Source organism: Vollenhovia emeryi, unplaced genomic scaffold (assembly GCF_000949405.1).
Source record: "Vollenhovia emeryi isolate VEMERY1.0 unplaced genomic scaffold, V.emery_V1.0 DF939127.1, whole genome shotgun sequence".
NCBI lineage: Eukaryota > Metazoa > Arthropoda > Insecta > Hymenoptera > Formicidae > Vollenhovia > Vollenhovia emeryi.
Window position 1 is genome coordinate 1,140,700 of NW_011967239.1, and position 22,436 is coordinate 1,163,135.

A 22,436-nucleotide genomic window follows, 5' to 3' on the forward strand; every position below is an offset into this window, starting at 1 on the left:
AGTCGTAAGAATAGTCGACTATGATTGGTCAATTCTTACGTATCTGACTGAATTGACCAATTATAGTCGATTATTCTTACAACTGCGACTCTGAGACCCGCATCGTAGACCCCGCATTACGCTTGCCTCGCGCCTGGTACATATCGTTTAGAGAAAATGGAGAACAACGGCTGTATAACGAATCGCCGAATCTTCGGAGGTACATATAGCGTTTCTCGGAGTCGCGTCCATTTCGCTCGCGTTCCTACGAAATAAATAACAGGTTCCGCGATACCGGCGCGAGCTGAATACGAAATTCGACTCGCCTCCGAGCTAACTCCGCGGTGAACAGCCCCGGACAAACAGCCAAGCGCGAAACGATATTCGTTATCCGTTCTCGTTATTCGTCCCCTCGCTGGTGGATCGGATTTTTCTATGTCACCTTTTCAGCTTATTATGCGTATGCCGGGTCACGTCATAGAAAGTAGCGTCTATTCCCGAACAAGCTCGAACGTCCTCGCGAATGATGCCCCGGCGGCAGTTATTCTCTGCCATCTCTTGTCATCTTTTATGTCGTTTGTCTTACATCGTTCGGGACCGTTCAGGATCGATGATGAAATGTGTCAAGTAACGACGAGACTAATGGCTTGTTTGTCTCGTAACTCTGGGGGAAAATACTGAATGATAGAGGTTACCCCCGCGAGAGAGTGTTTTGGTCGAATCCTACGTGCCGGAACGATCAACGTAATGTATCGTCATTAGAATCTTTTAGCCTCTAGAAAAATAAGCGAGATAAGCCGCGAGGCTTCGCGTGGGGACTGGTAAGAAGGCTCGTATATAAACTGTTTCTTTAGAAACCAATTCCTTCGGAGAAAGCTTCCTTTACGGCGGCGGAAAGTTTTCTTTCTTACGGAGACAAAGTAACCCGACATGACGGGGTATCTTCCCCTTTTCTCTCTCCGTTTTTTGACAAAGCGCCGCGATTACGCACGGCAGCTGGTGGGAAAACGAAAAAGGCGACATTTCCGGCGGCGAGCGGCAAGGCGCCCGGCCGGAGCGATCGCGCACGCAATCATATCCATTTTGTTTCCAAGAATAGAGCGTGCGCGCCCGAAAGATTTTTCTCGGGGACGGAAGGAAGCGCTAGCTGAAGCCGGGCGTAGAGCGCGGAAGCGGCGGGGAGGGGAGGCGAGGGAAAAGGCAGGATGAAACCGTGAAGGAGATGAGCAAAAAGAAAATGGCTGAGGCGGATACTAGGAGCTGACGCGGCAGAGGCACCAGGCATGAATCTGAAAAGGTATGGGCTGCGTTCACGCGACGATGATTTACGGGCGTATTAGGTCGATAAGATATCTTCCGGTTCGTTGACCCGGCGGAAGCTCTATTTTTAAGGCGCCTCGCGGCCTCCTTTTACTCCATTTACCCGTCCCCGCCTCTTTCTCTTTCCTCGCCGTCTTCTACTTCGATACTCTTGTAGACGCGAGTTTTGGAGGGTATCGCGTCGCCGAGCAAAAAGAATCCGTAGACGGATCTCCCCTTGCGTTAACGCGATTTCAGTGACTAAGTACCGCCCCACGCGAGATTTCTAATATGTCTGCCTGCGAAATTCGCATTTTCCTTGCGAAGCGAAGAAATATTCAGGATTCTTGTGCATGAATGTTTTCTCATGTGGCGCGAAAGATTCAGAGAATGTTAGTATATTAAGAATTCCAGTCGGATCACTTATTCGCTCAAATCAAAATCAACCTTTCCGCCAACTCGAGATCTTGTTATTTAAATTGTTAAACGCGGCGATTCACTTAAGTCGTCAGCGCTCGAAATTTCGCGTTATGACAAATCTACACTTTTTTTTACAAATAGCGCTAATCGGAAATCAATAGTTAACCAAGTTATTCAATTATCTCTCTAGACCTCACCGCGCAAAGCGGAAACTCTCTTATTTAATTCATCGAGGATTGATATGGTAAATTGCACGAGTCTCAATACGTCCGCATAATTCATAGTAACATCCTTCAAGATTTTCTCCCGACACTTTCTTTCGATAAGATACTAAAAGCTGCGACTCCGAGGTATCTAATAATTCCATTATCCTGCAGATCCCGTCGCGACGGTGAGGCAGCAGCCCCGTTACTTAGCCCGTCGATTACGATCCGATATAATATATAAACGCGCGCGGGAAGGAAATTTCATCTCGCCGGCCGGAGGCCAGAAGAGGCGATCGAATCCGTGAAGCCGTGAGCGCCAAGTCCGTCCGCGGATAGACGTGGCACGCGCACGCGTCGCTTACGAGGTGGTCTCTCCGTCTCCGCGACCTACGTAGGACACGACGGAGGACGTCGACTCGGTATCGGGGAGCAATGAGAGAGGAAGAGAGAGAGAGAAGAGAGAGAGAGAGAGAGAGAGAGAGAGAGAATAATATACGGAGAAGCGAACCGCAGATAACGAGCCTGGCAAGTTTCGCCCGGCTGACATACCTGCTCTGACGGTGACGTCTCTGCTAACGACCGCGCCGACACTGTTGACGGCGGCGCACTTGTAAATGGCCCAGTGGACGTCCTGCCGGAAGGCCTCGGCCTCGAACGCGGGGAAGTGTATCGTCCCGTTGCCGAGGACGTGTCTGATGCCGAGGATGTTCGTTATGCTGCCGCCGTCCGCCGCGAGCCAGTCGACGCTCGGCAGCGGGTTTCCCCGCACGGTGCAGTCCACCCGGCCGCCGTTCACGTTGGTGAACTCCACCCTGGACGGCGGCTCCGTCACGAAGCTGGGTCCCTGCGTCTCGTAGGAGGCGTCGGAGGTACCCGCTGCGAAAGGTGGAGGAGGGACAGGACGAAAAGACGTCAGTTATGTATTAACGGCGGAACGTAAAGCGGCTTAACTATATTCAATTAAGATTACGGCTCCCCGCCCTGCCCGCGTACATATTTCGCGGATATCTGCCTTCCGCCTTTCCTTTTCATTATTCATTTCGCATCGCCGCGGCGCCATACAACTTTAAATACGCTTAAAATTTCCATTACCAGCGCGTCGCGCTCTCGCCAATTTTCCCGGGGTAAAAAATCACCGAGGCTCTTCAAGCTCGAAATTGTCGCGCGAATCTTGACGCGGACGGCGCGGAAGGGGGCGGCGATTTCGAGCGCCGGTGTCTAGCGCGCGCGTTGCCTACTTTATCTCGCGATTCTAATACGCCATAAATTGCCGAGTATTACGAATAACAATCAGAAACGCATTAATCACGCGGCAGCGTCAACGAATGGACACTCGGCGGTGAATTTTTCGTTCACCGTCGGCCGAATGCGAAGTAATTTTCCAAACGGCGGGGGAGGGAGACAACGCGAGCGAGCGAACGAGCAGGGGTGCGGCACGGTGGGACGTGCACTGTATCGTCGACGGACATGAACGAAGATAATACGCCCGGCCATAAATCATACATTTAACGCTGAAATTCGGCCGTAATAGCTTCCATAAATGGAGCGCATTGCACGTCCCTCTCCCTCGTCGCCCTCCTCACCCGCCGAAGCCTGTTAACCATTCATCACCCGAGTTATGTTGATTTAAGTAGGAATGCCGGTTCGCTCCCGATGTATTCCGCATTCCGTCCAGCATTGCTCATCTGGAAGCTGGCCCGACCAAGTGCGGACCAGCATCCGCGTTGCAGAACGTGCAACGAATGACGCGCGCGCCCCCGGCGCGTTTCCGTGTGTGCCTACCGACGAAATCGCGATCGATGCCCGTCAAAGGATGCGAGTTTTCGGGAATCCCGTAGCACGCCGGCACTCGGCGTTTCCCGGCGTGCGAAACTTGGGATGGACCGCACGAGCGCGCGGCGCTACGGACGATAAGAATTACGATCGGCGGCCCCGGGCTATGTGTGGGATAAATTATCAACGATATTATGGGCCCGCGTAACGCCAACTATAAATTTCCAAGTCAAAGTACACACGTTTAGACAGCACGGGGTTGTTTTAGCAAAACTATGTGCTTTTATCTGCGTGGCGCAGGCTCGAGTCCAAGGTACTCTCGGCAGCCGGAGTATAGCCGAAAGTAGCGACGTCGGAAGTTGTTTTGGCCGAGTCTCCGATGAGCGCTTACGTTGGCAATTCCCTCCCTTACGCCAGCCTCTGGCGAGCTTAAATCTTGATTACTTATCTCCCATAAGCCAAGGCAACGTTTCCAGCGGCAGCCTGGCGGATTCCCCACCCTCGTGGCGTCGTCTCTCGGACGTGCACGTTCGAATCCGGAAAGTTATCGTTTTCTCGAAAAAGAAAATCGCGGACTCTCTCCTATAAAAGCTGTAGTACCCGGCAAAGATTTACTTCCTGCCTTACCCCCCTCCCCCTCCCCCTCGCTCACTCTTCCTCGGTTCCCTCCGCTTTCGCTCTCCGTTCCTCTTTCCTCAAAGCCGGCGGAGTTTCGAATCTTAACGTTGGGCGCACTCCACCATCGCCCGGATAGCCAGTGCACTGCGGACCTCTGCGATTGGATATATCTCGCGCGACCTACATTCACCCCCGAGCTTCGTAATCATTTCCCCGCGGAGGGACGAGCGGGAAGGAAAGACGCCCCGTATAAAAAGTTAACTCTTCATCTTCCACGAGTTCACCCCCCCGGTTCGCGTTATAATTCCACCGCTGTCCGTACGGCCGCTCGACGTGCACGCCGGCCGTCTTGCGATTCGATCGTTACCGCGGGGGGATTCCCGGATTGACGGCATACATCAGAAATACGATCCCGGATCTCCGATCCCGGTCTCTTCGCCAGTCAGATTGGATTACGAAACGTAACGGGGAGGGCGTCATATCGCGAGAGATTAATCGCGCCGACTCTTTTCCTTCATTTGTACATTGATGGATACGTTCCCGTAACTTCGTGACACTTCATCGATCCGACGTTTCTCGCGCGCGCGACAACTTTGCGAGTTTGCAAAATCCCGCCCTTTTACCGCGATTGCACGGCGGCGAGTCAGATTGCAGAAACAGATCGAGGATCGAACGCGCTCGAAATACGTTGGCTCATCGAAATAGCTAAACAATGGACGGCGAGTGGAGGGACGAGCGAATGCGTAGCTAAGGGTTGCATCTACTCTGGCACGTACTCGACTGCACACCCTCTCTAAGGGCACTCGGCGAGACCGAGAGAGGGAGAGAACACGATCGCCGGGCCGGCTGTCGTAAGCGATACGCCGGGCAGACTGGAAGCGTAACACCCCGTCAACCCTCGACGTCATCACGAGCGCACCACCGAAGACGCGTACTTGTGCTTCTTAGGCGGCAGCCGCTCGAGAGACGGGACCGAGGGCGCGGCGACCAACCGTATAATGTTTTGTGTCAACATCCTTCGAGAATTCGCTCCCCCTCGAGGTTGCCTCAAGTGCCCGCTTTTATTCACGTTCCCGTCCGGCGTGCCCGCTGTATCCTTCCGTGGAGCAACGAAAGTTCTCATTTTCGACGAGGAGCGAACGACGGTTTCCCTTCGCACGTCACGCGCTACGCAACCGGAGTGACTTGACGGTTTTATATTCTTATGCAACAGTTAACGGTTGTGATTTCTACGCTGATAACTTTGCGCGAAGAGTCGAGACGAAATTGGGAACTTTGAAAAACGTTAACCAACAGTTCAACTTGATCTCTCTCGTCCAACGCATGTCGCATGACAACTATATTTGTCACTCGTCAGTTCGATCCGACATCTCGTCTAACACACATCTCTCGATATTTTTACCCGTGTCGTACAATTAACAACGCAACTTCAATTGACTCTGCACTCTTCAACCAAGGAGTGCAATCATTTTTTGACCAATATCTTATTAACACAACGATATTGGCCAAACGAACGATATGAGATCAATAACAATTTTGTGTGAAAAAATTACTTGAAAAGGGTCCAAATCCGGGACCGAAACGTCATTTGTTTTTTAAATAAAAACATTGACCAGTGTATGTCGTTTTTGAAAATCTACATATCATTGGTTCTATATTACTGGCGATATTAAATCTACTTGTGAGTTAACCAACATCTTACTTGCCGTTTAAGACAATTTACGTGTTTGTTATTTCATTTGCCAAAAGTATATCGTGACGCCTAAATTCCAATATGTTTGTGCGAAGCCTACAGATATATTTCCGTTTGGACCGAATGTTAAATATCCCAGCCTTGGGACCCCAAGTTTTAGGCAACGGTACGCATCACTATATACTCTAGCGGTTTGCATGAATTCCGAAGGGCTTTCCTGGCGAGCGGCAGAATATCGTTTCGCTCTCTGCGATTCCGAAAAGTCAGCGCAACTATTAGCGGCACCGGCGAACTTAGCCAGCATCGCTGACTAATTGCCGATGAGAGATGAGAGGGTGAAGCCCTTAGTGCTGCCGACGCGCGTACAAAGGGCGGAAGAAGCGTCGAGCGGAGCAGTCTCCGCTACGGAATCAACGGCTATTCAGGCGGCGCACGATTCTTTCCGCGCCGTTCGACGAAGAGCGACGAGAGGACGAAAGAAAAAGTTAAGTCCGGATATCCACGCGTGCAGAGATAGATAGATAGAGAGCTAGAGTTAGAGAGAGGGGGAGAGGGAGGGGGAGAGAGAGAGCGCGAGAGAGAGGGGAGGGGTAGATGCAGAGAGAGAGAGAGAGAGAGGAGGGAGGAGAGAGAGGGAGAAAGAGAGACGCATGCGACTGTGCGGTATTGGATAGCATAAAGTAAGATAGAGAATCGGAGGAAAGAACGGAGGGAACGGACGGATGGTGGGTGGACCGCTAGATACAGACGGACGGGATGGAAAAGGGTGGAGGGGCGCGCGAAGGAGGGAAAATGAGGAGCCCTGTCTGTGGTTTGTCCGACAATGCAAACCGGCTTTCTCATATCACTGTATTGTTTCCATTGTTCCAGAGGCTCGCGCGGTAGGATTGTTAGTCATTATACACGGGAGCGGAGAAGTCAGAGAAGGTTTCGGAAAGAGACGGGGGACAGGGGGAAGGGGGGGGGGGGATTCGTTCGCCCGTCCCGACGCCGATCGTCATCGTCGCTCGCTTCCCGTCGTCGGATGTCGGAATACCCGCGCAACTCTCGCGGGCATAACGAGCAATTTCCATCGGCGACGTTGCTCGGCGAATCCCGCGGGATTTCGCCGGCGTCTCATCTTCGCGGACGCGTGTCGCCGGGAACAACGTAGTCGCGGGCAGACGCACCGAGCGAGAATTTCATCAATCGCGTGTTTCGATATTCGCGCGGCAATTTGCGCGATTACAGGAAGATCGAAAAAACAGCACAAAGGGAGTTCACTTATTGATCCACAAATTATTTCATTAAACAAACGCTTGCATTATGCATTGTCAGCGCAAGGATAAAACATGAATTTGTGTCGCGAATTACTTGGATCTCCGCGTGGCATGCAATGGCTAATAAATCGCCCGCGTGTGCGCGCGCCATGTGAAATGTTATTCTAAAGGAATTTAAATCATCAATAGAATTATTGAAATGTAAAACGGATAAAACCTGTAAAACCTGTATGATACTAAACGGCTCGTGTAGTACCTTCCTATGCCGTGAACCTTATCGGCGAATTACGGGCATGAAATTACACGCGAATGCTTTTTCAGTGGTGATCAAAAATCGTGGCGGTCGCCAGTTTGCGAGCAATTAAATTTAAAATTCCACAACAATTATTTCATTGTAGCCAATTCCTTTTTTTTCTTTTTAAAGAATCACAGTGCGCAGCCCTTTGTCGACAAAATTGCTCCACGCGCGATTAATAAAAAATAAACCGACGAAGTGTACTCTAACAAGAGAAAGTGATCGCAGGAACAAAGGCGAATCTTCGTAGACCCCGAGACCGGTTCAATGCTATAATTGCAAATTTCATTTTGCATTCTCGCGGTGTAAATTTAATCCCCGTAACAATCTCTAAATCTAACCCGCGCGTCCAGTCTGTGCAGTGGATTATTAATCGAAAGTTCTCCACTCTGCTCCGCCATCACCATCGATCCTCTCGAGGCCTTTGAACTTTGCGATCTCTCCGCTTTACGATTTTACTCGGCTTCACGCTTTGCGCTTTCGACTTGAATGGCCGTGGTGCGAAGTGTCAATCAAAGTCTTATTAAGATAAAAGTACGAGCTAAAGAATTAAAGGGATCTATATTTACGCGCCAGGAAATCCGATTCGCGATAAATGTAAAATTGCGAATTATTTATTTGTGAAAAGAGTAACGAACTCGCACTGTCGCCTCTACGCTGCCGATCGGATTCCCACGAAAAATTGCGTCGATAATTTCGCGAGCGATATCGCACATTTACGCGCGCGGCAACGTTGCGCACGACGCCGCGCAGCAGTTGGACAAAATTATCTTCGTTATACAGTAAGGCGCACATTCGGCCCGCGTTAATTGCCTGCGTCAGCAGCGCTTGTCCATTTAATTGAGCCCGAGTATCTCTGCGATCGAACGTTAATTATTTCGTATTACGGAATGGCTAATCTGCGATTAGAGAGCCGGCCATTATCTTGTCTCTACAATCTGATTTCTAGTTGAGCAGCTTATCGGCGATGTTTTCGCGCGATCGCGTATCTATGCGGCGTACCAATGCGACGGTAGAAGATTAATGTATAAAGCTCATTCTCTCTCTCCCCCTCCCACCCCCTCCCGCCCGCTCCCCCACCTCGACACTTTAGTTAAAATATACATGCACTTCACCAAATTGATCCGTGAATGGTGGAAGGTGATGCGGTAAACCCGGGACACCCCCGGTATGCGTTAACTACTGAACTTTACACGATAAAGCTTCGTCATTAAATTCCGGTGCGTTTCGCGTTATCGTCCGGAAATTTATCCGCGTTACCGCATCAGAGATTAGCTAGTCCAACGATAGTATGGATAGTCCGTGCTATCGTGTATCGCGGGTCAAATAATATTAACATGCTCGCATAGTCGCGAATCGTTCGTGATTTTCGCCAAATTCCACCCGGCGAGAACGTTTTAGCGCACTCGAAAATCGTCGAACCGCAAAACTATAATTATACCGTTACGCCCAAATGTGTTTACGAGGGGGGGGGGGGGGGCAAGAGAGAGGAGCGCGTGCTCGCGAGAAAAAATAACGCGCCGATTTCCGCCGGCGTCCGTCGCACCCCCGGTCCGCCCCCTTTGACGCACGCCCCTACGGTCGCGTTTCGTAGTTTTGACGAATTCTTTTTTTCCCCGCATAAACACCGCGCGGTGTATTTTTCGGTCGGAAATTTGCTAATTCCGCGAGGTACCGCGGTTTTTGTTCCGCCACGAACCTCCCCCGCGGCTTATAATGAGCACGAGAGCCGCCCCCGTAACGTACATAAGTAGAGTCATTATTCGCTCGCACTGACCCGCGTTATTACATTAAACACGCTTGTGTGTTTGGTGCGTGAAGAAAATAATTACATCACGATACGTTAACGCGGTTAAATACACCGCGCGCTGACCTTTCCGTATCGCGGGATGCCGCGCGGGCTCTTTCGCAAATTTTTAAATTGTATCGCGTAAAACATAAATACCTCAAAAAAAAAACACACACTGCCAACACTTTTAACGGGATAAAAGCGCGCACGGGCGATATTATTTCCCGGGCGTAGCCGTGAGCGAATACTTTTGAAACGCGATCGCTAAGTTAATTAAACTACATTCGTTCCGCGATATAATATTTCACCATTAACTATCGCCGTTTAGCCTTTGCATAAATAAATGCAAACCCGCCCCACCCCCCCACGTATTCCCTCAGATTATCCACACTTGGAATGGCTTTAATTATTTACCGCGAATCTCCGGGATGACATTACCGTCGTATTTTTCGGCTCCGGAGGTATCGATCGGAAGATATAATGAAACGAAAGTGCGCCCGGCGGATTTAATTGTCGCCGCGGCCGGCCGCGTCACGCTTCACGCACGAAAGCAGGTACTTCCTCTTTGCGCATTGTCAAAAGGTCAATACCTAAAATTGCTTCGCTTTCAGGTCCGATGCTTTTCATTCGTCATGCCTGCTTGTTTTATACCCACCGCGTACCCATTACCCTGCCCGCCACGTACATTCGTGCGCGGAGTTAAACGACGTTTTGGGCGGTCGACTATGGAAAAAAAAGGAAAAAAAAGAAAAAACGCGCGCACATATTAAAGCTACGCGGTGCTTTGCTATGAAAAAAAAGGAAGAAAGAACAAAAATACGTCCAAGCGGCCATGCTGATTTTCAGTTACCTTGCCGAGTCTCTCTCTCTCTCTCTCTCTCTCTCTTTCTCCCCCCTCTCCGACCGCAGCCGGCGACGTGCGCTTGATTCGAGAGAATTGCGAAATACGATTTACGTTAAAAAATGCATCTGTAACTCGTATTTCATCGCGCGCGCCGTTACGTGCGGTACGAGCGTTCGTACATTGCACGCACGATCGGTTCGAGGAGAATCGGCCGAATAGCTGATTTCTTCTCGGCGTGGATGGCTCCGGTAACCCGGGGCCATAAATCGGCGATACTTTACGGCCGACGGTCGGCCAACTTACTAAACTGCCGCGGAAAGAAACTGCCCGAGACAGCCGGGATCGTAAAGTCGGTCGTTTTAAGGGAGATTTAATCTGAGGCTCCAAAGGGAGAACGAGAGGGGGGGGGGGTAGATTTCATTTAAAGCTGCCGTATACGCCAAATAAAAATCCTGTTCTCCATGCATTAGACGCGCGATAAAATTCATCTTAGCGGGATATCCGTGCAGTTCCGTGGTCCCCGCGTAAATTAAGTTAAAGGGTTTTCAACGTTCGGGGAAAAATCGCGCCCCTCCTCGGGGCCCGCTTGCAGAAGGTCGTTTCAGTGTGGCGAGTCGTTTCTTGCTTAACCTAATTTGGAAATTTTTGACTTTGTTCGCTTCGCTTAAGTGTAACTCGACGCAGTAGGTCGTGCGGCCTTAATTTTCTTGTTGCCGATTATTCGAAGCTAAGTAATACGCAAACGACTGTTGGTCCGACGTGGCCGTGTCGGCTCCGAGTTAGAACCGGGTGCCAAGAATAAGACAAAGGAGACACTTGCAGAAGCACGTGGCTCAGATTCGCAAGGCTCGGTCGACGTATATCGCTACCCAGGAGTTTTCCTTGTTCTTCCGAAGCCTCGGCTCGCCGGAGAGAATATTCGCGGAGTAGGTATTCCCGCGCGGAGACGGGGATCTTTGAACAATGAATTAATCCAAGGTCTGCGAGCTTGCAGACTTACGTACAGCAAGTTCGCAGACAATGTACATTCACAGATCGCGGCAAGAAGCCATGTTAATTTCGCCGCGCTTGACAGTCGCGATTTTGCCCTACCTCGCTCGATCTCTCACTCCATTTTCGAGTAACTCCGAATTCTCGAAATTCCACCGCAGTACATTGGCTCGAAGGAGGATTATTCCAGCGATTTCAGATACTCTGTCTCAGTAACCGTTGAACGAAGCGAATTTCCATGTTTTTCCCCGACGTTGCATATTTTCAACACCACCTCCCCCCCGCGCGTCCGCCGCGTCGAAAACAGCAAATTTTATCGGGAACAAGTTTCATTTAACATCCATCGCAGCCGCGTCGGGGTATAAAATATCCCGCGTCCTGTTTTACGAGCGCTCTCGCGGAGGATGCCGGCCGATTTGTCGGGAGCGTCTCTCGGGTGAGTGTCAGAGCGGCGGAACGTCAGGCGGATCTCGCGCGCGAGACGTGCGTCGGGTTTCCCCCTTGTCTTCAACGATGATTTAATACGAGGCTTATAAATGCTATCTTGGCGGGATAGTTGGAGACTCGCACGGGGACCGCAGTGCGGTTAACGCTATGCGTGTAGATCCGGAGCGAGTATATGCGTATACATAAAGCCGGAGCCAGCCAGCCAGCCAGCCAGCCAGCCAACCAGCCAGCCAGCCAGCGAACTATGAGCGAGAGGCAGCAAGGGAAAGAGCGAGAGAATAAGAGAGAGGGAGAGAGGGGCACAGAGAATATATGTGTGTGTGAGACAAGCAGAAAGAGAGGGACGGCGTACTAACAGGACACACCGGTACAAAGACCGAAATGCAAATACGTATTCTGTGTACTTAGGAAGCGGTAGCCCCAGTGAGCCTCATGCATAGAGATTGTACGTTGTCCGTGTAAAATCGACCCACGGCCACGCCGGCCTTCATCCCCTGTCTCTCGCCCACTGGCGCTACCCTCTCGTCCCTCCACCTCGCTCTCTCTCGCTCCGCTCTGTTAACGTACGCCGCCTCGGTGTCAGTGGATTCGCCCCGAATTACCGACCTTCCTTATCCGATCTTTCAACTGCCGCCCTTTGTACTTTCCGGCGCGGAGTCAATTGGAATCGTTCCTCACCCGAAAGCGCCGTTTTCGTCAATTTTTCTCAATCGTCCCGCGAAACCTCTCAATCGGACGTTGTTATCGAGCTTCAATTCAGACGGGGGAGGGAGGGGGCGGGGGAGGAAATGAATGAATCGGAATGATTTTTATACCGTCGAGTTTGTAGCGACGCGCGCGGCGCGCCCGGTCGTCCCGCAAACAAAACAAACCGCCGCGCCGGACCTGCGCCGGATGGGTATCAAACGGATTAATTCATCGCGAGCGATAAAGTCCGGGCGTTTAAAATTTAAATTTAATTGCCCGTTACCACTTTCATCGCGCGCGGGATGCGTCGCCCGTGCGCGCGCTCGCGGGCGGGCGCGGGCGGGTCGGCGGGCGCGCGATTAAGTACCACTCATATTTCTCATGAATAATTCAGGAATCACATTACCGGCGGGTAGCGTATCGAAGACGGGTTAAGGCACTACCGGCCGGTCGCGACCGGCGCAACGTATTCGGTTACTTGGGCGAGCGTAATCAAAAAAGTTGGCGTCCTATTTTGCAAGCCTGGCGCGTCGCGCCATTTGCGAAAAAAAAATAAAAATACCAAAGTTCCGGGGAGCTAATCGGTCACGAAGCGTTTCCCTGCGCAGGCGGCGAATTTCTGTCGTTTCCCGCGGCATTCGCGACGAAGCGGTACGCTAATTTTTGTTTTCTACGCTGAGAAAAATCGGATAAGCCAACGAAGTAGCGTTTTCGACGGTCAATTTTTCCGATCACGTTTCCCGATTAAATTATGGATACATCCGATGAGATTTGATTGAAATACCGATCACTTTTTCATCGAATATATCTATTTATAATAATATAACTGGATTATCCGATGATATATAATCGGACACTTTTCTCAGTGTGGAAATAACAAAAGTGGAGACGAATGGGACATTATAGCAGGAGTTCTTGCTGAAACTGTCGATAATTGTTATAACGCTGATAGATCTCTCGCGTCAAATTAGACGCGGGGGCGCCTCGTGTGTTATTTATGCGGGTCCGCTGCTAAATAAAGCGCGAAATTTACGAGACGATGAATAACTCGCGGCAACGCGACGCGAGTGCACGACGAGCAGGAAATATTACGCGGAACAATTTGAAATACGGAGTTTGTTGACGTTCAATTACCTCTTAAAGTTTGTGAAAGAATATAGGCGAGGCGCGCGCGCGCGTACGGGGGATAAGAAAGATAAAAGCCGCGCGAGGGAGGAGGCGGCGTCGTATCCGGCGCGCTGCACCGCGCGCCTTTTGCATGCTTTTATCTCGTTTACGCATCTGCTACCGAGGGGCTGCTTGAGCCGAACCGCCGCCATAACGGGCGGCATCCCTGTCTATCACGACGCTCCCCTTCACGCGACGCAAATGTCCACTTGCCGGCGACGGAAGCGGAAACCTTCGCGCGACTCTCGCGCGCCTATACGAAGCTTTCTTGTTTCAACGCCCTTCCGTCCCGATCCCATCGCGAACGATCGACCGCCGTCCTTAACCGGCAAATCGTATTAGCGAAAATGAGCACGGGCATAATTTCGTTTATTCCAATTATATTTGCTCTTTAGTATGCACGCCAGTGCATCTGAGCGCGGAAGTAGAAACGGGGTCTCTCTCTCCGTACGGACCAAGAATCAAAGTCAGGGCCGGGTCGACGGCGATGCGGGTGAGAGCGTATCGCCGCGAGAAATCGGAATTTATAAACGAGCAGAATTCCGTTTGCTCGTAAATCAGTTTCATTATAATACATTATAATACATTATAAATTGTAATAATGCTAGCTTGGCGCCGCGTTCTTCTCTCGTAACTTCGAGATATCGAGATTTCCTTACGTACATATAAGATGAGATTCGTTCAAACGCGCGCATAACTTTTGCACCTAATTGCCAAACTCGTGAACTCGCAAATCTAAAATGTTAATTCAATTATGCATGCGTTTGAAAAAATGATTAACGGTCTAAGCTTGAGCGGATAGAGATTTGGAGGGAGTCGGACACTGAGAAAAATGTCCGATCAAATGCAATCGGATAATCCAATTACATAATAACAAACGGATATACCCGATGAAAAATGTAATCGGTTTTTCGATCAAATTTCATCGGTAACTGCATTCTATCGGATAAATTTCACCGGATGTGTCCATAATTTAATCGGTAAACGTAATCGGCAAAATTAACCGTCGGAAACGCTATTTAATTGGTTTATTTCCGATGGAAATTTTTCTCAGTGTGCGCGCATGAAATTTATTCGATGAAATGCAGTTACCGATAAAATTTTATTGAAAAACCGATCACATTTTTCATTGGATATACAATTTAATGAGATATATCCGTTCGTTATTATTTGGACTATCCGATTACATTTAATCGGACATTTTTCTCAGTGCAACAGTTGAAAATTTCAGGTCTTACTACCGCCATTGTGTCACTTAGCCGCTGATCTCAGAAAGTTCTAAGGCCGGCCCTGATCAGAGATACCGTGGAAATGTCGAGTATTACGGAGCTTGTACACAGAGAAGAAAATTACGTTCCATGTTCCTGGTACTATTAGAGCAAACATATTCTACGGGTCTCCCCTCGTCTCTCTCTCAGACACGTTCGATTACTGTAAACAGTTTTTCGCGGATGGAGAGAGCGCGGGAACGGAAAAGCCAACACGTGAATTATTACAATTTTACAACGGTAAAAAAATATTCAAACTGCAAGACTCGTCGAGTGCACCGGTCGAATGACGAATCCTTTCGCCCCCGCAAAAAGAAAAACGAGCGAGAAGGAAAGTGAAGCGCGCGAAAAGTTTGTGAAATAGCTGAATATAATAGCACTGACCCCATTATGTAATAAGCTAAACGTGAATAAATACTAGTTTAGCATTAGACAATTTATACATATATATACTTTTTTTTGCGAAAAGACTCGTAATTCTCTCTCTTTCTTTTTCCTTTCCTCCGACCGCGCGGCAACTCGCTGCGTAATTGATCATAATTTCGCGCAGGTAAAGACAATGAGAATTTCGCGCTTCCGCCACGTCATAATCCGACTCTTATTCCGCTGCGGATGCGCACTGATAAACGCCACGGGAACGTCGACCACTATTAACATTTCGGCGAAACTTTTTCCGCGCTACCTGACAGGCTGCCAGCGCGCGTTTCGCATGACAGTGATTTGCTTTGTGGTTAACGTCGAATGAATTTGTGGTACCCGTTGCCGCAGGCGTGTGCGGTTTCATATAATTACGCACTTAATTGCTTATATTGCGAGGACCCGGTGATGACGGAACCATCATCTCTAAACCGCGTTGTGTGTATTAGTCGCGTTGCCATTCGCAAATTGATACGAATACGGACGCTCTCATGTTCTATTACGGCGAGTGCATTACGGCTGCATTGTGAAGACAACAAGATATGTAATTACGTTAGTTTGTTTATCGTCAAATCAATCGAGTATCCGACTGATGCGGGCATCACCGTCGGATATTTATCTAAAATGCTGCAACAAATGTAACTTAATCGTATAAACGTATCTTTAAACTTCTCCCTATTTGCAAAAATAATTTGTATGTGTTAAATCTCGTGTGTATGTAAAAATCACTAATAAATTACTCCGAGGATAGTTATCCGCCAGATGCAATTACGTTCGGTATAATTATAACCGCTGCATTGTCGTCGTCATGGAACGCTGAACGTTCGCGAGCGATGCGTGGCATATATTTCAGACCATTGCTGTTTCGCGCTCGTATCGAGAATCGCAATTACGAAAATATCGTCCGACAAAAGGATACTTTATTTGCGCAAAACCGCAACCCCGACGAGAGAAAAAGGAGAGAAGGCGAGAGAGCGAGAGAAAGCCAGGAAAATAAAGACAAATCTAAAAATAAGACGTAAAAATGTAGGAAGCCCCAGCCAGGAGTTGGTTGGTTCATTCGGCGGGACGTAATTTCGATTCCCTGAAAGCTCCTCCTCTTGCTCGGCGGAGCTTTCGAGGGAGCCGTGGAAGGGGTCCGCCGTTCCGTGGATAGTGACTAAAGTTTCTCGAGGAGTCTTAGGTGGCAGAGCCGACAGGTGGATAGAGGCTTCTTTCCTGGCATACCAATTACGAGGGTGGAACAAGTAATTGTTTGTCCGTACCTTACATCGGAGCGCGAAGGGTATATAGACCGATACCCGCGGACGCGGTAGTCGACGCCGGGCGACGGCGATGGTAGTGGTGGTGACGTTGCCGATGGTGGTCGTAGCGAAGAGGTAGTTAGGTCGGGAATAGTGGTGCAGCAGTAAGGTTGATTGTGGAGAGCGAGAGGCAGAGCGAAAGAGGGAGAAAGAGAGGACGGGGTGGAGAGGGTGGCGCGGCCCCGGCTGAGCGACGGAGCCGCGCGTCGCGGGTGGAACAGAGACCGGGCTATCCTCCCGTTCCTTCGCCCCCGTCGACTAATGAGACCGCGCGGTTACATCAGAGGCCGGGGACAAATTGAAACGTACGAGCCTAGAGGGGCCACGGAACAGAGAGAGCGACCTCCTAATGCGTGACTATGGAACCCCGCACCACCGACATCCGCAGCCCGTTAACACCGTTTCTGCCGCCGTTCCGTGCGGGAACCGGCAATTCTTGAATTTTATTTCGTTATTCACGAAAGAGAGAGAGGAGAACGCAGACGCGCGAGTGACGTCGACGTTCACGCGAGGGATCTCCGTGGAAATTATTACGCAACGTCGGGGGAATTGACTTACGCGGCCGACGTTACCCGGGGTCGCTTTGAAGTGAAAACGGAGAAAAAGGATGACGCGCGAGAGAGCCATTAGTTAATTTCCCGCATTATTTTCCTCCTTTCCTTTATTATGCGGTTCACGATATTCCCGCGCGTTTCTCGAGAACAAACCGCTAACATAATTTACTAATTGAAACGGCCGCTTTTACGATCAACGTTCCTTTTCCACGAGCAATACCGTGCGTGCGTTACTTCGGGGCCGCCGAGTCTTGCTCAGAGATCCGGCACGAGGGCCGTAAACATGATACTCTCAACGTGCCTCCCAACGGAACATCCTTTAATACGGCCGAGTAATTATTGCCCGTACGTGTGCGGCGTTAGCCGTCCACACGTGTATCGAGAGACCCGGATAACTTACATCTTACGTCTCAAGTTAAACCTCCCCCCTCCTGCTGTGTTCTCCACTTTGCGAAAGATACCAAGATACGTAGATGGATCGCGATCCGCCAAGTTCGATTATCGGCGACGGGAGGGAATACGACACCACGATAGCTTTGCGCGCGCGACATCGTACTTTGGCGAGGGTCTCGGAAGCCGCTACATAGGCAATAAAGCCGGGCCAGACTAGCTTGAGCAGGTAGTAGATTACGGCAGCGGCAAGTACGACAGTGCCGGCAACGGCGGTGATGGCGTGGTGGTGGTTGCGGTGGCGATGGTGGTAGAGCTCGCTGATGTCGGGCGTATACGCGTTTGGAAACGTGCTCGCGCGAGGCCGAGACAGAGAGAAAGAGAGACACAGAGAGAGAGAGAGAGAGAGGAGGGGGGGGGGAGCAGGGGTGTGCGAGGGAGGCAGATAGACGCCGTCGTCTCGGGTAAGGGAAGGAGAGAAACGAGAATGGATGCGGCAGCAGTCTAGCATGCAAAATGCTGCGTCGACGTTATCACACCGCCAGAGATTAAGGGGCTGACGCGGTGGATATCGGGCGGCAGCGACTGGGGCGGCGGCGCGGCGGTCTTCGCTGTTCCTATTCTTCGTACCCCGCCGAGTTTTACTTGGCAGACATCCCGCGCGCGGTACTGGTTCCCTTATTGTTCTCACCTCCGCCCGGTACCCTCGTTACGCGCCCGTGTGCAACGGCGCTCTCCCTATTCTATCCGATTTTCTTCCCGCCCGTAACTTCGCCACCGCCCTTTTTCTTCGCTCGTGCATCTTTTGCATTTTCGCGCCGCCGGGCCGCCGGCATTTTCACCTCGCGTTAAATTGTTAACCACCGGAGATAATCAATCTTACGCTCGGCGACACGCGTCACGTACGTAATTCGCCCTCCCCCGGCCGTCCTACGTCCCTCGATATCGCGTTTAGCTCCGATTGGCGTGTGCCCGATACCGACGGCGATACCTGTCACGTCTTCCTTTCTTATCTCGCTCGGCTTAAGCCGTAACGGCGCACCTTCAATTTTTGTTTCTTTCCGTTCAATTACCCCGGTGAACGAGCGAGCTAAAAGAGAGAGAGAAATTGCAGCTCAAAGAAGACCCGGCACTTACGCACGTTTAAGGTTCTTAACGCCGAACGATTCGCGTTATCCTTTCGTCGATTCGCCTTCGTTCTCTCCGCTCGTCCGCTTAACTTACGTACTTCGTTTAGCTCCGTGAAAATTTTACTTGGCAGATATCCAGCGAGCTACCTGCAGCGTCGTTATTGTTCGCCATCTTTCCGTCACGTTTTATTACTGCCTGGTGCGGTACTACCGTCCCCGTAGCCGCTACCAGAGCCCCGCCAGTCCCGCCACCCGGGGTCTTTCTTATTTTCCTCCTCGTCATTCCGTACCTCGTTCAGGTTACTCCCTCGGGCGCAACGTCTTTTAACAAAGCTGCCGCTGCAGAGACGTAGCTGCCGCGCGATACGCGTTAAGCCGTTCAAACTGGAATTTATTTACGCAACCGCTCTTCGCAGCGCGCGTGCTAACTCCGCTGCTTTATTCGTTCCCCCCGTGGACGCGCAATTCTCAATCTTCATTCGCGCTACGAGTTTATTTTATCAGTCCCATTACATGATCAAATAGGTGGCGAGGCGGCAAAACCTCTCGAAAATCTCTCGTGCATTTATGACATTGCGGAACGTGTTGACGCTACGTACTTTTCATCCGTTCTGTCGTCCTAATTTCCCAAGACAAGATACATGCGTACCCAGGTTCGCAAGTCGATGAACAAATCGATATCGATTACGAGTTTTCGGACCCTTTGCTTTGATGACGACTAAATTGTTTACTGATCTTCGCAGGAAGCTCGATAGAGACCCGCACGATACTTTATCGATATATTGTCGAAGTATGTTTAACATCTATTAACAATAATCAAGCTCAGCGTTTTAATACAGAAAATTTATTGCATTATTGCCTATTATAGCCGCAACATTTTTGTATTAGAATTTTTGTCTTGAAAGTTTCTAAAGAATTTATGATTAAAAGGATATCCGGTGGTTTTAGTACACCCTGTATATCATAGTTCACACCTATGAGCGCGTGTTCTTTGCAAACTAAGACTGAAGTAGTTGCTATTTGAACAACAGGGAGTTGGAACGTTGATGCACCTTTGCGCGCAAATTTGAAACAATAAACGGTAAATACAAATACAACATTACTTTTCGTTAAGGCCACGGTTAGACTAGTGGGAAAAGTGGGAAGCAAGGAAACACGGGACCGAATGCTAGAATCTTAACTGAAATTACCTCTACAAGCAAATACTTCTTATTGTTAGTAAAGTAAGAAAAATATATTTTGAGGAAATCTAACAGCTCTTTGAGGTTTAACAACGTTACATATTTTTAAACGTGCGTATAAGAAAATGATTTGCAAATAGATGAGATTATTTGTGAGCAAATGAAATCGTGTAATCAATGGGACATTTTAGCTAGTGGTTACCCCCTTTAAAATTTCTGTATTAAAACACTGGCCGGTTAATGTCGACTAAAAAGCTTCATTATTGTTATCTATTACTGGCAACTTAATGAGATTTCTACGTTTACACAGAGAGAATTTTCTCTTAAAATTTATCCTGAAAATCATGTGATCGTGGGACAACATGGCATTTCGAACAACTTTATGTAAGTTTTTTGAAAGTTTAACATACATTTTACTAGCGTACTGTACATCAAGTATAATTACTAGTGAAATGTATAGTAAAAGTTGAAAAAACCCTCATAAAATTCTGTGAAATGTCGTGTTGTCCCACGATTACAATATTTCCAGAATAAATTTTAAAAGAAAATTCTCTCCGCGTACATATCAATTTGATGTATAGAGGATATCGTGTCAGTGTCACCAATTATCGATGATTTAGTGGATATATAATAGATATATTCAAGTCGAAAAATGGAGATGTTGATTCGACTTCAATATAATGTCAATTGAAATATGACCGGGTCGTGGACATCCATAGAATATTTTCCAGATAACGTAGTGAAATCTTCTAAATATCAGCTTGATTATTGATTTGCACATGATCTCAATTTCATTTCAATATGATATTCGCCAGATTCTTCATCGACTTGTGAACCTGGTTGCGTACTCAATAATAAGCAAATATAAGTCGTATTAAAATATGTTGCTTAATCAAATCGTTGCTCGGGACAATAATTTCTAGCACAGTCTGTCCATATAAATCGTATTAGTAAATGTTGCTTAATCAAATTGTAGCTCGGGACAATAATTTCTAGCACAGTCTGCCGATCTGTAGATTATTAACGATAAAAGTCCGATTTAAAATCGTACTAACGATGTCGACTCTTGGAATAATTTATAGCGAGAGGTCGCGGAATATTTCTATTTCGCAAACTTTGCGACGCGTTTGACTGATTTGAGTTTGTCCCATTACCGTGTATTAACTATGATCTCGACTATTGCACGGAGAACTATGGCAAGTTTCGTCTCGTCGCTGTACGGTCTGACTGCATCATCGACTCAAACTACTGCAAGGACATGCGTCAGAAGTGCGCGATATGCACGACAGTCACGTAGGGAATTGAACGTTCCGAGACGACGTCCTCGTACCGGAGGACGGATTCAGCAGGAACGTTGGAAAATTTCGCTCGCGCCTGCAGAAAACGTGGAAACTAAACGAAGCACAGATAAACGACGTATCTCGCGCGCTCGCAGACATGCCTTCCTTAATCAGCCGTACGTATCCGAAACGTCTGTATCGAGCGCGATACATCTCGCCGCGACGGATCCCGTTGACTTTCGTCGAGTCCATTCTGCGATTACAAATTCAGATACGAAGTACACGCGCGGGGTCTGAGCGACGAGGCGGGGAAAAAAATGCAAATTATTTAAGATTCATTTCCAGAGAGTTGACATTCCGCGGAGACGTTTAATCTCGACCGGTCGACGAACCGACTCGGCGAGAGAGAGAGAGAGAGAGGCCCTCATTGGAAAACCATGAAGCGAGCGCGGAGGACGAAACCACCCGCGAAGACGTCTACATCGTAAGAAGACGGCACCGTGGAAAAACATGGCAACCCAGCGCCAGTGCGCTTGAGCTTACAACAAGAAAGGCGTCTTCTTTTTTCTTGCTTTGACGTGTGCTCCTCATTTATTCCCATGGTGCGGGAGTAGGAAATGGCGGAGAAGAGAAAGAAAGGGGGAAAGATCAAGCCGGCGAGCGCGCGGCAAGAAGGAGGCCGCCGACGGAAGAAATAAAAGACGGAATATGAGAGAGCAACAGCGGGGTTAGGGGGGAGGGGGACAAGGAGGAGAAGGAGGAGGAGAGGAAAAAAGAGCAGAAGCGTAACGCCTTGAATGGGGTGCACCACTCGTTATAGGCCGCGGTGCATCGGCGAAAAGACGGAGAAACGAGAGACTCCGGTGGAAACGAGCGCTGAAACGAGCAACGGCTTGAAGTCGCGATGGCGGGGGAGGGAGGGGGAGGGGGAGAAAAAGGAGAGGGTAGATGCAGAAGAATGAAACCGGCGAGGCTCCACTAGGGGTGGTCTCAGCCGCGGCCTGATAGGGTTGTATTGTGGCGGTATGACGGCGGTGACCCGGAGTCGACGAGCGTTTGCAAGCTCGTCTAAGTTCGCCACTCCGTCTCCCGCTCGCTCTCCTCCTCGCCCCCCGTGCCATATCGAGCTCCCTTCTTTATCCACCCTCCATCTACTCCATCTTTATTCCGGGCTCGGTGGCTCCCCGCGGGCTCCGCTATCCTTAAACTAAATACTGCCGATGACAGCCGCGGCGCTTCCACGGTTGGCATCAGCGAGAAAAAGAAGCGGAGAGGAGATGTCTGTATTACAAGAACTACGACCTCTCGCCGTCTCCCTCCCGCCCCCCCCCCCCCCGTCCTTTCATCCTTCTATTTCTCTTCCATTTCTCTACGTGTGCTTTTCTGCGTAATACGGAATATTGCTCGCTACCAGCTTTCGCGGCGCAGAAATTGAGAATGGACCAA

General features: G+C 49.5%; 1 protein-coding gene across 7 annotated transcripts in view; it reads right to left on the bottom strand.

Moving 5' to 3' along the window:
- The window catches only part of LOC105568773 (Down syndrome cell adhesion molecule-like protein Dscam2), a 90,753-nt gene that overhangs the window by 58,683 nt on the left and 9,634 nt on the right, over nt 1-22,436 (bottom strand). For all 7 annotated transcript variants that reach the window (XM_012024694.1, XM_012024693.1, XM_012024697.1 and 4 more), the window contains one exon: nt 2,454-2,780. In XM_012024694.1, the coding sequence (XP_011880084.1) occupies nt 2,454-2,780 (327 nt within the window). The remainder of the gene's footprint in view (nt 1-2,453; nt 2,781-22,436) is intronic.